General features: G+C 38.3%; 1 protein-coding gene across 1 annotated transcript in view; it reads right to left on the bottom strand.

Annotated features, from left to right (window-relative positions):
- Positions 1–5,400: 5,400 nt before the first annotated feature.
- Positions 5,401–19,381, bottom strand: part of LOC143021199 (uncharacterized) — a 61,747-nt gene continuing 47,766 nt past the window's right edge. Inside the window, exons 2-4 of the mRNA XM_076178531.1 lie at positions 18,676–18,771; positions 14,735–14,862; positions 5,401–13,877 (exon numbers count right to left, since the gene is read on the bottom strand). Of these exons, the coding sequence (XP_076034646.1) occupies positions 13,842–13,877; positions 14,735–14,862; positions 18,676–18,771 (260 nt within the window). The 3' untranslated portion in view covers positions 5,401–13,841. The remainder of the gene's footprint in view (positions 13,878–14,734; positions 14,863–18,675; positions 18,772–19,381) is intronic.

The raw sequence follows: 19,381 nt of genomic DNA on the forward strand, positions 1-19,381 counted from the left end.
GAACAGCCTTCTGAAATGTAATTAATTCATAACTCAAGAACTTTCTATGTATAGATCTTTTATCCTAGTGTGTTCTTTTACCAAACTTGGTCTCTTCCTATCATTGTGTTATTCCCAATAATGAGCTCTATAGCTCTCTGTGCACTCCTTTAGCAAGTCACCACTGATTTTGTCAGTTTCTAAGTTCTACATACATACATAGGTCAAAAGGACCTTTCTCCCTGATAAGGGGGGATGGCCAAGTCAAAGCATACATCCACCCAAACTTATTGTCCCCTCCATTTTAGCTCCTTAAAAATGAAGGGGGCTTTATTGAATCTGGAAGAATTGCTGCACCATCTTTTTATTTCTTGGTGATTTAATTTTTGTGGCCACAGACTGGGATCTTGCAGAGGCAACTCCCCATCCAAGATGAGGAAGAGTAATTTATATACAGGGCATCTTTTCTAGCCCCTTTTCCATGTTGGGTGAGCAGAGATCCTGAAAAGGCATTATCAGACATGCAAGCAGCTGCCAAGCTGTACTACTGGCCAAGTCCTGGTACCAGGGGACAATTGGGTTTCCACTGCTCTCATGTGGGTTGTTACCAGAGGATTCTTGATATCACGGTCTCCTGCCCATGCCATCTTGCACCACTGCTGTTGGGCTCATTTTAGTAAAAGGAAAGAGCACAGTTATAATTAGTATAGGAATAGGAAAAGTTATACCAGTGACTCAATATGTGGTCAGTCATTTGCTACCACACACTTGGTCAGTACCTCACACTGAGCATTAATTTCCCTGGCAAGAGTTAACCCAAGGGGGCACCACTTGAAAGTGGTAAAGCAGCAATTAACCATCCTCTGGGGAGATCTTTAACCCCCATGTTCTTATTGATGTAAATGAAGTGATGGGAGGAACAACAAAGATACACTAACCTGTTTGCAGAAGATACAGTCATCATGAGAATAAATGAAGAATATTACAAATTGTTAAAATATATATATATATATATATACATACAGAATTTACAACTGGAGCCACATATTGAAAAGAATTTCACTCCTATGGAGTGCAAGATATTTAGAAAGAGGCAAAAGAGCAATCAATCAGTCAATGGTTTACCATCACTTACTCCTTATTGAGTTCTAGTATCATGGAGGTACTCTTGACATTGTTGTTCAAATGGGATTATTGGAGGGTGGGGGGATCAACTGACAAACTAGTATTTACCTAGTTGTATTATACAGGAAGGGGAGCTATGCCGTGGTGACCCGTTTTTGTATCTCGCAAGATCAAATTTGTTCTTCAATTCTTGTATTGTGTTTGCACACACTATTTCTTCATCCAATTGGTTTCATATATCTATCACTGTGTGTGGGATGCTGTTCTTTTTCAAGTCTCTTCTGTAGTTATCCTTTCTGAGTTTCATTGCATGTCCTCTTGTTTTTCCTCTGTCCCGCTTTAACAAGTCCTCTCTATCAAGGCATTCTTTTCCTTTCATAATTCTGTAGATGGTAAGTAGGTCCCCTCATTCTCTTCTTTGTTCTAGGGTTGAAAATTCCAGTTCGGCCAGTCTTTGTTCATATGTCAGGTTTGCAAGTGTTGGGACCAACTTTGTCGTTGCTCTTTGTATTCTTTCTAATTTTCTTATATTCTTTTTTGTACTGGGTGACCATATCACAGCTGCATATTCCAGTTTTGGCCTTATCAGTGTTTATAATATTTCCTTGATCATTTCCTTATCCAGGTATTTGAAGGCCACTTTTATTGATCTCAATAAATTGTATGTTTCTCCGACTATTTTATCTATATGTTTATCTGGCAACATATCTTTGGTGATGATTACTCCTAGGTCCCTTTCAGAATTTAATTTCTTACTTCTTTTCCATCAATTTTATACTGTCCTGTTATTCTCTTCTTGCTTTTTCCAAATTCAATTATACTGCACTTCTTGTTGTTGAATTCTACTTCCCATCTCTTGCTCCACTCTGAAACTTTGTTCAGATCCCTCTGCAATGAGTCAGTCTACTTCGGAGTTTACTCTCTTTAATAATTTTGTGTCATCCGCAAAGCAGTTCATGTAACTTTCAATGCCTTCGTCCATGTCATTTACATATATAACAAACATTATTGGAGCTAGTACTGACCCCTGTGGAATGCCACTACACATTTCTTCCCATTTTGAATATTTGTCTCTGAGCACCACTCTCATTTTTCTTCCATGTACGAAGTCCTCCATCCATTTCAATAGTTTTCCATGTATGCCTCCTATTGTTTCCAGTTTATATAGTAATTTTCTGTGTGGTACTTTATCAAATACCTTTTGTAGGTCCAAGATTGCAGTCTGCCCAGCCATCCCTTTCTTGCAATATATCTATCAATCTTGAATAGAAAATTAAATTAGTGGTACATGATCTTGTCTGAATCCAAATTGCCTTGCGTTCAGTATATTATTCTCCTTCAGATATTTTGACCATCTATCATTGATGATTCTCTCACAAATTTTAACTATTGTACTCGTTAGGGACACTGGTCTATAGTTTGTTGGGTCTTCCTTATTTCCCCCCTTATATATCGGTACTATACTGGCATTTTTCCAGTGCTTCTGCATACGTGATTTTTGGTCTGATCATCCTGGATTATTCTTGTCTTTGAGTTTTCCTGATATTGATACATTTTGAATCTAAGATAGATGACTTTTCCTCTTCTTAGTGGTAACGTAGTGGTGGAATGTGGACTGCTCCCCACACTGGTGTTAAATGTCATGTGGTATCTTGTAGACTGGGGTTGTCTGTCAGGGTTTGACTACATTATACTGAACTCTTTGATTCTAGTTCTATTGTTAGGGTTGTTACTTTGGGTCATATCTCACACAGGGTTCTGCATAAGCCTTCAGATTAATCACAAACTTTCATGGGGCATTTATTTTTCATTGACTTGTTCTTAGTCAACTTCAGGTCCAAGAATCTTGGTTAGTTCAAATCAAGACCCACTTTAATTTGGTATGGTTAAAGTTGGTGGTTAGTGGTTGGCAGGACTGACTAGGTTAAGGAATGCAATATCTCTTAATGAGATAGGGGAAGGAGTCATTGACAAGTGATGCCTGGGTCAGCTGATAATCAATGTTGATGCCAGCAGTCATTACCCTCTGTCGGCAGGGTAAGCAATTGCTCTGGTGTTACCAATGTAGTGTTTTTGAATTTGGGGTCTAACTTCTTCACTCTGCTCACAGGAAAGTGTTGTAGAGTAGGGCAGGAATGTAACAGAGGGACATTGGTTCTGGGAGGTCCATTACTCCCTCATGGGTGTTGTTGTTTAGTTATTCATGCTGCATGATACGTGACATTGCTAAAGGTCGTTCCCTAGCTAGGTTAGGTTTAGTGAGGCTTTGCTTAGGGCACTTTTTTTTAGCCTCTTCCCCATGAGGGGCAAGCAAAGTGTATCCTGGGCTGCTCAATTAAGGCTGCTGCTGAATTGTTTCCCTTTAATTCTACCACAGTGAACACTAAACCTGTTTCACCTGCATATTATTGTTATTGGGTGAAAAAGATTGACAGTGACTGAATATATAGTCACTTAGTTGCTTCTAAACTTGGCATCAACTCCCAGATGAGAGTAATTTAGGTATATTACTCTGAGGTGGCGAGGTAGTGTTTTTTCAGCCTGCATTCAAATCCTGTTTGAAGATCTTGCCTTCTTTGGTAAGAAATAAGAAAAGTGGAAGACCTCAAAATGGGACTTGTAGCAGGTAAAAGAAATCTAACCCCCACATTTGGTTGGATTTGAGCAGGGATAGTAACCATATGTTTGGGGTGAGCAATGTGTATTCACACCTACATCATTGTCTGGTGTGTCTAGAGTGCTGGCAAATGATGCAGCACCATGGGCATAAATATTATTTGTTTGCTTTATATATAAGGTAACCTGCGACCTCCAATAGAAGGCAATTAAAGGTGATATCAGGTTAAGACAAATGTATAGCACAAAGGTCAGCACGCCAACAGCGACCTCCAACGGGGGGTTGGAGGTCGCTGTTGGCGTGCTGACCTTTGTGCTATACATTTGTCTTAACCTGATATCACCTTTAATTGCCTTCTATTCTCTCCATTATTTCTTCTGTGTGGTATTGCAGTGGTGTAATGTGGACTACTACCACACTGTTGTTAAATGTATGTGATATGTGGGGTGATTACCAGGGTTTTACTAAGAATTGAATTTCTCATATTGAGTACTTTGATATACCTCTAGTGTTAGTTTTTTGTGTGTGTTCATATACTGGATTGAGCAATTTGCCACATGCATCTTCAAAGTTGCTATATCCCTCTATTTGTTCATAACTCACTGTTAGTGGACTTCAGAACTAACCATCTTGGACAGTCCAAATCAGGGTCCACTACATCTTAGCATGCATCAAACTGGCGACTGATAGGTCTGGGCAGGTTTGGGAATGCAGTGTCATTTAGTGGAGTTGGGGTTGTAGTCACTAATTGAAGCATTTGTGCTTCTTGATAACATGTGAATGCAATAACTACTGTATGTGGGGTTTGAGGGTGTCTGCTTCATTCATAAAGAAACTTAACAGGTTACAACAGAAGGACTTACATTTTGGGAGGGCTGTTGTTCCCTCCCTGTCATTGCCATTTGATTATTACCATTGTTATTACTGATACAGCATTTGAGAGACCTTGATAGGGGTGGCTCCCAACCAGGTCCCTCTCCCTGCCTTCTCCCCAAGCAAAGTAAGTAGGGTGGATACACAAGAGATTACTCAAGTCATACAGGCTGCTGCCTGTACAGAATGACCACTGGGCCTGCTTCCAAACATACAGGTTGACTGGAACCTTCTAGAGATTACATTCTCCTGCCCTAACCATCACACACCATTGCCAGAAAACTTTTTAGAATTAAAAGAATAGTTATTACTAAATAGTGGGAAGGACATTTGAAGTTGAATGAATAAACTGTCAGTCTCAGTAATTGCTTTCACTCTCGGTAACCCCAGATGTAAATACAATAGGTCCCAAGGAGCACCACGTGGATGTGGTGGGGCAGTAGCTGGTCTTCCTCAAGATGTCCTGTCCCCAAGTCTCTCCTTGACATTCTGTTATCCTCTTAGAAGGGGATGAGGTGAAGAAGGTTGTAGGACCTCAAAATGAGATTCATGACAGGCACAGTATACCTGGAAAGTTTATCTTTTCTCCTTTTGAATATGTACAGAGTAATATCCCCTTTTCCCCTTTTTTTCTTCCCGTGATCTATGTCATACTGCATTTTAAAGAGAGGAACAGAATGAGAATCTGTGTTGTACATATAACAATTATGACAACTTTGATAAAGAAAAGGGTGTCAATGTTTGTAGAAATTAATGCTTGATTTATATCCATAAAAGGGTGCTCTTTCAGGTTAAAAAAAATAAGCTCACTTTGCTTCTAACTTTTTTGGGTCAGCTGCACAACAGTACAGGCCTACTTTCAGTTGGAAAGATTACAGATAGGTTATCAAGGAAATTATTTCTTCTGTATATTTTCATAATAAACATAGAATTAGTTAATTTTTTTTATTTCAACAATTATCCAATGTTCTAAATATTTATTAATTTTTTCCTAGGGGATTTGGGGATATTCATTACTTCAGCCTGGCAAAGGACTTAACCTAATCCCATTTTTACCATCAGTTGTGTACCCCCGTATCCATTGATTCTGTATCTACAAGGGTTTTGTGAACTTAACCCCCATGGATACTCACTCTGGTCTATTGTATTAGCTTTAAGCAACTAGACAGAAGAATGAAGACAGAGACACATTGAAAAAGGTACAAGCTTTGACAAAGCTTTCTTACAACCCAGTATACAAAAAATGTTTGGTGCAATCATCTGCTCACTCATGGCTAGTGAAAAAGAGGACATGAAAAAAATAAAATAAAGGCATGACCTTGATGCATGATACAAGCTAACAAATGTAGCCTGCTGATAACATGAATAGAATAATGTATACCCAAGGAATCAGGTGTGGAGGAATTGGGCACAGAGAGGAGCAATGTAATACCTAAGTTTGCCAACAGCAATATCAGTAAAAGGATCAAAAGATTAATTGGACACAAGGCAAGACTGGGGTGCTCCAATGTGGGTACTGATAAGCCCACACCTCCACCCAAAATATACTAAATGTAGTAATAAAGGCAAGATGTATGAGAGAGAGAGAGAGAGAGAGAGAGCAAGAAAGAAGTGGAGATGGAAAGAAAAAGACAGAGAGAGAGAGAGAAACATATATTACTGCCTGTGTCTGCTTTCTTTTGGGGGTCATGTACACATTCAATTTGTAAATAATAAGTAAAATATCATTGTATGATTTTCCAAATCTAATATTCTGTATATATCCAACAAGCTGTTGGAGCTCTTACATTTTAGCAAATGAGCAAGTGGAGCCCCTCTGCACTTGTATTACAACCTTGAAGTGAGTTACTATACCTCCATGAAAAAATGAAAAACATACCATCTGCATAGCCAACTTGTTCCCATGAAATACAGTACATCCACAACTTAGCAACAGTTCCAACATCATCATGAACTGTACAAGAAATATTTTGGGAAACTTTGATAGGAAAGGGGAGAAAGGGACAGCTACTTCACAAGGTGTGAACTGACATAAGCTTCCTGATAAAAAAAAAATCAACAATCCAAGAACTAGCTGGCATATGGTAGTGAGAAAATGTACACAAGGCCTAGTTTTATGTCTAGTTTTGATTATAAAAGATCTACACTATTTACATTAATCCTACACCTAGTATGTGTTACATCTGAATATACAAATTTCTCCACCATTTCTTACTTTCTGATCAGTAAATGCAATCAGTTCACCTTCAAATGAATGAAATTAATGATGATAATCTGGGCAGCCTAGGATGCCCCTCCATACTTCTAATAACTTAGTAACTTGTTTTCTGTGTCCTTGTTTGGTGTACTGGCATTTTGTGGCACTCAGGGTAAAAAACTTACAACATATCACTGTATGAAAACCTGTAAAGCTCTGTCTAGTTAGTAAGAAGGATATGTGTGGTTAAAGTTATGTTTTCCTCAGCCTTGGTCAAACAATGCAGTACCTTGTTTAAAAACCCCTGCCATGCCTAGACTATTATACTCAGAACTTAGTGTCCCTACCAATGTTGGTAATTCATGAAGATAAATAATTTTAGTGAAAAGAAAAAGGGGAACAAATATGTAATCTAATCTATCCAGGAAAAATCCTGAATGAGCCCCTAGTGTCATAGCAATTGCTATCATGATTTAGTCATAATGAAATGGCAGGTTTGTACAGTATAGGAAAGGTTGTTGGAGCCAAATTGTTAGCAAGCTGGGGTGAATGCAAATGCTTGAATAAATATTGCTCAAGATTCATGTGATGTGTGTGTAAATATAACAAAGGCTGGCTGGTTCTAATGAAATAACTTGTTAAGTAAATCTGAATGACCTTATGTAGACTCAATTTTGAAACTGCCAATTGCAACAAGTTCAAATAATTTCACTCACAACCAATGTAGCAAGATGTTTTCTCTAAGTACTGACCAGCAAGCAATACACCAACAACCTCTGTAGTGAGTTCACCTATCATAGCACAACTAGTCCATAGCTGCAGGCTAAACTGCTGAAAGATTGCGAAGCAGGCAAACTCACTAGCAAGTGCAGAAAGCAATCACCCACAGCTTCAGCAGCAAGTTTTTCTACAAGTATGGCAATTAGCAAATCCACCAAGTTAATCCACTTCCTGTCACAACTATAAATAGTACAAATGCAAACTCAGAATGTGGAAGCTATTCCTTTTCTGTAGATACCAAAGACTTAAAATCCCATAAACATTAATATTTTCTTTCTGCTTCTGACTACTTCTCCATCAAACATGTGATGAAACCAGGTTTGGTTTTATACAAAAAATCAGTGGCCCACAATATACTGGGAGACTTGCACAACACAGGGTACAAATTACTTGACACAGGCTGCAAAATAACCTGACATAGTATACAGGTAAATGCAATTGACAATGCAGAAATAGCTTGAGAAATGGGAAAACAATATGGCAAGGTCCATATTCTGGTACAGGTAGCAGTAAAGGTGCAAAACTTTGGGTGGAAATAAGGGAGTGTTTTTTTTTTAACACTGTACACTTATTACTGAAGATGTGAGTATGGGTATTTCAAAGAATGGTTTTTGTTTTTTTCTTTTTTCTCAAAATTACTTCAGCCTCTGTCCACAGAAAGTTTTCCTTTTATAAACATATTCACAAGTGAAATACTAAAGAATCTTTATGATTTTGTATGTAATTTGAACACAAAACTTTTATGATGAAAATAATAACAATAATGGTAATGAAAGAAAGAGAGAAAGAGAGAGGGAGGGGGGAGTTGCCTCAACTTAGCATGTAGTCCCATGGCATCTGACAACGGTTCCTAGGCCCACATATTGATCTCTCTATGAAGACATGTCGAATTGTTATCTATGTTATATTACTGTGGGACTGCTTCTGTCACCAGCTTATAGTAGTAAGAAAAAGGGAGTAGTCACCAATTGCAAGGTCTCCTTAAGTTAAAGAAATATAAGAAGTTGGTGAGAGAATGACCTTGGGCCTAGTCTAGAGACAGTGTCAGCTCCATAAGGCTGCACCTCCTAGCAGAGGTGAGGGTGTTGATGGGTTCTAAAGATAGGTGGCAAGGAGAAGATTCCCTCTGACATCTGTCTCACAGGATGATCCACCACTACATGGCAGTATTCATTGCTGGTCTCACTGAGTCAGAGAAAAAGAAAAAGAGAAGGTAAGGGGAAGGGAGAGAAAAGAGAAAGATAAAGCCAGAGAAGAGAGATAGAAGGAAGAAACAAGGAAAAGAAAAGAAGAGGAAACTGAAATAATAATAGTAATTATAGCAATTAATAACAATAAAAACAGTGTAACTGAAAAAATAATATGGAACAAAAAAGAAAAAAGAAAAGAAAAAATCTGGACTAAGAAACTACATTGTTATTATGGCACAATATCATAGAAAACAACTATGTAAATGCAACAGATGCTGAAAGTAAATATATTCTGGGAAATGACTGGCGCAATCATGTTCTACAATAACAATAATCATTCCAGTTTACACAAATAAAAACATATTGCATTTTCTTAAATAATCAAATCTTACATAAGCATCGTATTACTGATATCAAATAGAGTAATAAAGTACCATACTAAACTACTATAAATGCCCTCTTAATGTTGCATTTAGACTACTCAAATTCATATACAAAAATACTTTACACATTAATATAAATCTTGAAACAAATTTTGTATCTACAGGAAAATATATATAAATGACAATCCTTTAGTTAAATTGATACATAGGACCTTAAAATATCAACCAGCCATATACTTTTCAGTTTCATTACATGGGCACTGCTACTCAGACCAGCATTTGAATCAAATCAACAGGAAATTACACTTTCCTTAACACCATTACAAAAGGTCACACAACCACAATTAGATTTCCATAAAACAGGACCCCTAAGAAATTATTATACATATATTTTTTTTGCAATCAACATTAAATTTTAGGAGTAAAATAAATTTCATTTATATCCTTTCACAAAATTACGCAAAAGGAAATATATCCAACACAAGAGTTCATATAAAATGAAGGCTAAACAGTTTCCTTCAAAGTAAGAACTCAACTACAATATCTTTACAACAATGAAACTTGACAACAATACCAATAGAAATGATAAAAATAAAATTTAAAACATTTTAATAGATTTCCAAACCAAGTGTAACATTCCTGTATCGGCCAAAAATATGTTACTCCAGCATCTGCATTCCTCCTTTCTTGCTGGAGATGCATACCCAGCCCATGTAACAAAACTCACGACACATGAACTATTCATAAATATAGTATAAATGTTTCTGCACATATATCTGTAAATATCTCAATTTTTTTTTTGTTAGCCTATACGTTCTGTAGTATCAATGCTGGTTAAATGTTTTCAAAACACAGTACGATGATGAACAGAACTGCAGGACCAGCAGACTGAGATCATCTGATTCTTCACATACCTACTACTACTACTACTTCATAAATGGTACACAAAATCCATAATTAATCAAACATAATTACAATTGCTATATATCATGTTTCAAAGTAATAACTTCAAAAATCAACCCAAAAGTATTTTGCCTTTGTATGCTGACACCCTCTCTCCTAAGTTATATACTCATGAGCCTCAAAAAAATTTATCTTATGTCCCCTACATACAAACTTTCAAGTTATGAACTTCTATGTATGCAAACAAAGTTAGCCATATAATATCTAGAATATATCTATACTTAATTTTCGTTCATTGCAGGCGGTCTTAAGTCAATGGCATTAGCATTTATGCCAACAAGGGTCTACTAGTTTTTTGCTTCAAGGGCAGCAGAATGGTTGACGGAAATTGCAGGCCATGTTAGCCAGTCCTGTCTTGGCTTTCACAGCATACAGTTCCCTCTTGTGATTTTGTAAGCAGAATTAGCGCCATCATGACTGGAAAGCATAACTTCAGTGATGGTGAAAACAAGAGTAAAGTGATGAAGAAATTGACTCAATTAGCATCCTGCTATGGGGAAGGGGAGGGGTACATAGCATTCACAACAGTCAGCATTGTTCCCTGTTCACTAGCGGTACCTAATGTTGGACTTTGGAACAAAACGACCTTACAAACAGTCTTACAGAACCAATGAAGTTTGTAAGTAAGGGACTTATTGTTCAGGTTTCTCTAACTGCAATTCCACCATTGTAGTGAGCAACAAATACTGTGCTTGGATGAGGTTGCCAGTGTTGAGCATAAAGGATCAGTCTGGGGCTGCAGAACTTACATTTTTTTTTTTTCTTTTTTTTTTTTCTTTTTTTTTCCCTAATACAATGACTCACAGCAGGCATTTCAACCACCCCATGTGGTAACATACATTATAAATTTTATTCTTGCTTACAAAAGATTTTTTTGTACAGCCAAGAGACAGACCCCAGAGAGAAAAGAATTCAAAAAAACCAAGAGCCCTTTCAATTAAAGGGGCTGCCCCTTAGCTGAATAAAATTGTCTAGCATCAGCTAGAAGTAAATCTATAAAGCATGAAACTATGTTCAAGGGGTTAATAAAATAGCAATGGTGAAGCGAAAAGAGTCAATTTTCTAAACCCCACCCTCAGGAAAATTGAAACAATTTCAAATGCCACCAACATCAATATTTTCTTTTCTTCTTCTTCTTCAAAAATCTAAATACAAAACTTCTTATCCTGAATTTGTTAAGACATAATGAAAGACAAATGCACATTTTTACGACAGGAGAAACAGATTTTTATGACAAAAGTGGACTGAGAGAATGTAGGGAAGGAGAAAAGGGAAAAAGAGAGATGTGGAGTGGGGAAGGGGGCGATGGGAGGAAATGGGAAGGGAAAAAGGAAGAGAATGGAGGGGCAGGTCAGGGAGAAGGGAGGAGGGTGGGGTAGGGGATGAGTACAGCCAAGGGAGTAGGTGGGAATGAAAGACAGAAGAGGTAAAGATGTTGGGGTGGGAATAAGAGGGAGAGAGAGAGAGCAATAAAAGATCAAATGTCAGACTCTTAAAGAACATGTGCAGATAATATACAAGTCTATCTCTCCTGCACTCCTACTGAAAAAGAAACAAGTTGACACCGTAGCATATTACAACTGGCAGGAGAAGGTGAGGATGAGGAAGTTTGGGGTTTGACCTGACTTTGTTACCTTCAAAGAACAGAGTGGGGAAAAAAATGTTCAAGAAACAAAGTGTTTCAGTCAACTGCACTGATTTTGGGCAGTACCTAAGATACATGAGCAAATAAGTTATGGCATTACAGATTCCTCACTTTACTTACTCTCAAATAATGGACTTACTATGAGAAAAAATGAATGGGAAAAAATATTCATAGTAAAATAAAATCAATAATCAGAATCCAATCCTAGCCTGCCTGTGGAATGGCAAACATAGCAAATGGTTCTTACACCATTTCTGCGTGATGCTGATAGTGTTCAAACGTAATATTCACTACCAGCATTACTTTTACTTCTAACATGAAGGTAATTGACCCATCTTTTTTATTCTGTCTGATACTTTGAATGATGAGAAGCAAGTGGCTTCACCAAGACAGTGATTCTACTGAATCCATCTACAAATCTGACCAGAGTCTGAGTGCTAAGGCTTTTATTAAACCTAATGAAATGAGATCTTGCTAATATACATGGTAATTGAAGACCCAACTGCAATTGTTGTCAATTCTTTATGAGTGACTCCATTTCCTATCTGAGCTAAGTAGGAACTGAATGAGTTGCAATGCGGCCAGCCGTTCTGGCAACACCACCTTCGGCCACAATACTTAGCTTCTGCCTTGCTAACAAGCCTCACTTTGTTCCCTTACTGGCCATCTGCTGACTTGGCTTAAAAAAAATACATAAGTAAAAATAATAATGATAATAATAGTAATAAAATATTAATAATAACGATCTGGATTTCATTATTTTGTAAATTCCCGAGACGAAAACTTCCAGAATGGCACATGCAATTCAAATACTCAGCAACCCACACAATGAAGCTGAAAAAGAAAATCACTGTCTAGGCATAATGAGCAACTCCTTGTGTGACCACTAACAACCTTAAACGGACTCCTACTAAACAGCTGAATAAGAAGACCAATGGAATACTCAGCTGAGAAATGAAGTCTTGTTGTACATGAGTGAACCTGTTCACAACATGCACTGAATGAAGTTTGGTGGGACTTGTTAAAATAAAAGAAAAGAAAAAGAAAGAAAAATAATATATATATATGTATATGTATATATATAAATATATATACATATACATATATATATATTCATATAATAATGAAAAATAAAGAAAAAAATGTATTAAGACAAATTTTTCTTGTATATATACTGTATAGCTACAACTTTACATATGGTCATAGTTTTCGTGACAGATACATGGTATCTATATTGCAACCACTAAAGTCTTAGCAATAATGTGGATGAGCTTGCAAAATCTCCCATGGGTCCACAGTGCAGCTGGACCATGCATGGGCAGAGGAACCCCCAACAAAAATTTGCCCAAATCCACAGGTTCCAGCCGACAAGGCAGCACAAACCGTCACACAATGCGGTTGTGGTTGCCAAACAAGGAAAGTCCAGGCACAGGTAGTACAGCACAAGTCTGGTCAGGTGACAGGCACTCCATCTTCTCTCTTGCTCAGGTCCTCTTCATTCTTTAATTCTAGTCGTGTTCATGATAAAATGTAGTTTCTAAGATCACAATTCACTTGATCCTCACCTTACCCTCATCCTTCAGTCCGTCAAGGTACATCAATATGGCTACTAAGTCCCTAGAAAAGTTCGACAATGCCTAACAGTTGAGTGAAGGCCCTTACTGGGATGTCTGGTGTCCATCCTCACTTTCAAAATAACTGTAAACCAGCAGAACTAGTATATCAATTTTCTTTCACATAAAAAGTTTCAATTTGTTTGAATATGATAATTATCACCACACACTTCCAAAATAAAATTTCTACCACTTTCTCCTCCTACAACATAAAACATATTCCTGAACAAATTGAAATGAAAAACTTGAGTACAAAAAACTAATTCTTGACTGGCTAACTTAGACTGGCACACTTTCCTGTATAGTGTCATCATGATTTTGAGACGTGGGAAAGAGCCATACACAACAGTCAAGTTTTAATGTGAGTTATTGAGCCACGAGATAAGATAGTGAGGACGGTAAAGCACCACACACTCCAGCAGAGCCTAATGGCACAATGGCAATCCATACTACACTGCTAAACTCCTCCAGCGTCCTCAGTCATACGGGTGCTCAGGGCACGATCGGTTCACCTGAAGAGAACAGAAATCATGAAAGTAAATTAATAATTAACAAATGTACCTTACTGGTACTTCACATAAGAGTCTAATCTCATTGCAAACATATCAATCCTGTCTAGAATTGGAGTTAAAACTTATGTAAATGATCTAGCATTTACATTTGAAACCATCTACATTCATGTTTCAACATCCTCTACCAAACATTTTACCTTACACCACATCTGATCTCCTCTTGGCATCCTTTTTCACTCTACAGCTTTAACATGCTTTATTACTTTGTAACCATTACTCACATGTTTACTTGTTTTTGCCACCACTGCCTTCACTTCTTCATTTCACCATTCACTGCTTCCCTTTCTGTTCTCTCCCGCCATTCTTGTATCACACACCACATCTGTTCATTTTAAGCACTTCCTCCTTCCTCTACTCCAATTTCTCATTTATCTTTCAATACAATTCATATCTTTCAACCTTGCCCTGTATTATTTCTCCTTATTCAACTTTCTCACTTTTAGCACATCTCTGCCTTTCTCATTTATTTTTTACCTTCTAAACTTCTACTTTCAATTTTCCCTCAGCAAGATGATCAGCCAATCCAGTGTCCTCTCCTTTGAACATATTTATATCCAGAACTCTTCCAATCCTCTTTTTGGGCACTTCTATATAATTCATCAATGCCCTATAAAATACCCTCCCACTATTTACCTTATAATCTAACCTTGTTAAACATTATGCTTGCTATCATCTCTCTGCTACAGTTAATTCCTGCCACTCCATACCTCTTTACTTTATTCATCTCTAACATTAAGGTTCCTCAACACCAATGCATTCATATTCACCTGTTCAAATCAGTTTTGGGAGTAACTCACCTGGAACCACTCATCTATACAGGCCTTGTGGTAGATGCATAAACAAGGAAGTCGTGCAATGGTATCCCCTTGGCACAGATCCTCCAGGCATATCACACATTCACCCTTATCTTCTGTTAAAACATCCTCTGCAAAAGAGAAAAACATTACGATCATTGATGGAGGGCAGCAACTAAACCACAAGGAAAGCTAACAACTGGTACTTGCTCCCCTCCTCTTACTATTGTAAACCTAAAACAGAAACAGGCCAACACTAATACAACACAGACAAAGAGTCCAGTAATTCTTCCCACGTAGAGCAATGCAAGGGCTTGTGGGTCATTGCCAGCTGTTGTGGGGTTGCAGATGATACTCGAGGCAACAATTTAGTCACATGCCTTATCCAGGTCCACAAAATATCTTAACCTTCCTCAGATGTTCTCTCACTGAGAAGTCTTAGAGTGAACATTTGATTAAGACCATTCCTTTCCTGATGAAAACTACATTATTCTCTTTCTATAATCTCTCATTTTCCTCTCATTATCCTTTGTGTTATAACCGTGCTATACACCTACAGTTCTTCCAATCAAACTTGCAACCTTCTCCCTCATACAGTGGCATTATGCATGCTTTCTTCCAGACCTTGAATATCCTACTTCTCATAACATATATTACACATCTTTACTAACCACTCTCCCAATTCAGGGTTCACTTCTTACATTTTTCATAATCCTGGTATTGTCTGCGAATGGGCTGGCATAAATTTGTTCCATCCATCATGTTGCATACACATATTAAGAACATTACAGGTGCTAGAGGTGACAATTACTTTCTTCCTCAGACCCATACTAATATAACACATATAATACTATAATAATCCAATGTATAGATGATGATGTATCAATGATACTTTGATGCAAGGAAGGGAAAGGGTGAGGGATTGGGGGTGGGTGGTTAGGGAGTGGTTATGTGTGAATGATATTTTGACGAAGCCCGAAGGGATTTCTCCCCATCTTCTCTTTTTTTGCATGAAGGGACATAGAGGGAGGTCACCAATAAAGTGAAGCAGCCTTGCTGTAGATATACTGTATCTTGCTACATTGCTTCTGACCCAGGGCAATGGGCAGGATACAGGGATGACCCATCATCCATGAAGAGCTAAGATGAGAGGAAGGAAAGGGTGTGGATGGGAGTGAAATGGCTGGGAGTGGGTATATACCTTTTGACTTTGCTACTTCTCTGGTAAGGGGAAAAAAGCCCTTGGTACAGTGAGACCTCTCATTAACGAACGTTAATTAGCTGTGTTTGCGGTGTTTTCGGTGTTTTGGAGTGGTTTTTGGGTGGCATAGTGATTGCACGCATTAAACAACAGCATCAAAAACACCAAAAACACAGCAAAAACACCGCAAACACAGCTAATTAACGTCCGTTAATGAGAGGTCTCACTGTATATAGATAGATAGTCCAATGTTTCTTCCCAGAGTTAGGGCCATAGTTCCCAAAGATTGCCACTGACTGTGGGAAGATAGGTTTCCAGCCAGTAATTTCTAAGGCATCATCATCTATTCATCAAACTTATTCTAAAATTAATTTATAATTTTTTTTATTGGATTATCTAAAAAGTTTACACATCTGCAGGATAAGCTGCCTCTATACAAAGGATTACAAAGGAAGATCATAATGACTGAAGACCTTTTGGTCCATCACTAGATTGGATGCTATAGGCATGCAGCATTTTCTATTCCTTCTTGTGACCTTGTGCTGCTCTCTTATTCCAAACAAGGTCATCTGTCAATTTTTGTCCATCCTTTCAATGATTTGAACACCAAAATCCCTTTGAACATTTCTTCTATTAAAAGCTGTTCCAATTTTTCTAATTTTCCCTTATATGGTTTGTCTGTTAAGCTGAAGTATGATTGTCACCTTCCCCTGCCTCCCCATTTTTCTGCTGTTTACCTTCAAAACCTGTCAACACCCACACCTCCATCTGAAGTTGCAGCCCTAAGGGGATAATACTCTGTCTCTGGATTGGGCCCAAAATATCTTTCTATCAACTCTGACTATATTTCCTCCCCTTTCTACTCTTGGAAAGCTGGCACCTCCTCCCCTCCTACTACCGCTACTACATGCTGGTGACAGAAACAGCCCCACATTAAAATGATAACAACTGTTACTTTGTGTTCCACTGACTGGATACATGCAGCCCCACAGCAGCTAACAGTCCTAAGGCCCTCCCATGGATTTCTATGAGAAAAAGTATTAGACTGTTGCCTGTCTTATTAGTGTGGGATTGCATCTCATAGTCTGATAGTAGAAGGAAGAAAGTAGTTGCCAGATGTCAGCTCTCAAGGTGAAAGAAATGCAAATGAAATTGTAAGAGAAATCTCAGGCCTAGTCTGAAGAGCAAGTGTCAGCCCCTGAAGGCTGCACCTCTAGACAGAGCTGAGGAGGTTGACATGTTTTGAAAATGGCCATCAGGGAAATTACCCTCTCTGGCACCCATCTTGCAGGACTACCATATGCAGGTACCTTTCACTGTTCCCTCCTACACTAAAACTACAAAAACAATAGTGCAATGTTTCTTCTTGGAGACCTATGGGAGGGCACACGTACCGTTGCTAGGTGATGTAGAGCTGCAGCTTTCTAGTCAGTGGAATTCAAAGCATCACTCATTATTCATAAATGAATTTTTAGGATTGGTTGTAGTTGGTGTATCAAATATATAGTGATTATAACTGGGAGGTGTCCAGAGAATTTTTTTTCCACAGGACAAGCAGCTGCAGGTATGGAGTACAGTAAACACCAGTAGACGTTAAATGCTGACTATGCTGATATAGTTATCTTGCTGAATGATTCTAGCTTATAGATCATGTTTTGGTTTAAAGTGTGTGTGGTTAATTCAATGGTTATGTGTTTTCATAGCCTTCACCAAAAATGTGGGAATGGTTGCAGAGAGGATGGATGGGGAGGTAATTGTGCTGACAGCACTGGATGGGGCAAAGACATGGATCAAAAACAAGGAAGAGAGGAAGAGTTTAAATATGTTTGAGATGAAATGTCTGAGAAGTATGGTAGGAGTTACAAGGTTGGACAGGGTGAGAAATGAGGAGGTGAGGAGGAGAGCAAGGGTGGAAAAGGAGATGGGAGATAAGGTTGATGAAAGAGTATTGGGATGGTTTGGACACATGGGAAGAATGACTCAAGAAAGATTAGTAACAGAATTGTAGAAGGCCAAGGTGGATGGAGTGAACATGAGGGGGTGACCAAGTATGAGATTGACGGATGGGGTGAAAAGGGTGTTGAGCAAGAGGAGGATGTCTGTTGAGGAAGGAAGGGAGAAAGCAGAAGATAAGGCTGAATGGAGAATGGTTGTGTATGGATGATACAGTGATGAATGGAAAGGAGTGGGTGGGGGATGGGGGTGTTAGGGAGTAGTTATGGGTGAATGATATTTTGATGCAGCCCAAAGGGATTTCTCCCCATCTTCAATGTTTCTGCATGAGGGGATGGAGAGGGGGGGATCACTAATTAAATGAATCGGACCTGTTATGGATGTGCTGTGTCTTGCTGCATTGCTTATGACCCAGGGTGATGGGTTAAATGCAGGGGTGACCCGTCATCCATGAGGAGTCAGGATGAGAGGAAGGGGTGGTGGAAGGGAGTGGAATGCCTTTTGGCTTTGGCTACCTCCCTGGTAAGGGGGAAAGAGCCCTTGGTATATGTATGTATGTATGTATGAGTATGGATCTGTGAGGTATCCTGGGAGGTCTTACCACTGGTGGAACTTAGTTTCAGTGCTGTTTCATTTCTTAATTAAATCATATGGTACAATATTGTAAATAAAATGAAAAGTATCACTTTCTTGTGAAAGCACTGTAGTCATACATTCTGTATTCTATATAGATCAAGAGGGAAAAAATGCCTTCATGATAATTTGACTAAACCTCATGAAACCTTCTCACCATTGTAGCTGATCCTTGGCTTAGTGAGGCAGATGACGAGGTGACACTCCAAGTCATCCGGCAAAACCAGCTTGGAACAGATGGGGCACTTGAAGCCTGAAACAAAAACAACACCTTAGTCCAAAGTACCTCATTCTTCCTAAAACTTATCCACTAACATAGGTTCCATAAAGTAGAGGGTCTGGGTAGGGAGATGATACAAACTAAAATACTGCAATATATTACTACATGGTTGTCTATAATACAGAAAATAAACCATGAGAAACAGAAAATCAAGGGATCCCCTAACAGTTTAAAGGTCAGAATTTGTATTCAAAGGTTAACCCTTTCAGTACGATGTTGCCTACATAGGTGTCATGGGGCATGAGTGGGTATATGAGGATGCTGCCTCTGCAGATTTGATTATATTCATTTTGTAGTTGTAGCTGAGTAACCCCCATATTTTGTGAACTGGTTTGATCATATTTTCTGTGGTTATTAATATTCAGAATGAAAGAGAATGAGTAATACATCTGTACTTTATATTTTATAACGCAAGTATTGTGGTGCATCATTGGATCACTGTGCATTAGGCAGGTGATGCTGCCTGCAAGAATTTGACTCATATTGAAGAGGTTAAGGAGCCAATGCTGGAAGAATACAAGCACCACTTCTGGCTGCCATGGAACCATGGGTTTCTTGTGATGAGAAACTCAATTGTTGCTTC

The sequence above is a fragment of the Oratosquilla oratoria genome, chromosome 41 (assembly GCF_046742065.1).
Source record: "Oratosquilla oratoria isolate Oo_2021 chromosome 41, ASM4674206v1, whole genome shotgun sequence".
NCBI lineage: Eukaryota > Metazoa > Arthropoda > Malacostraca > Stomatopoda > Squillidae > Oratosquilla > Oratosquilla oratoria.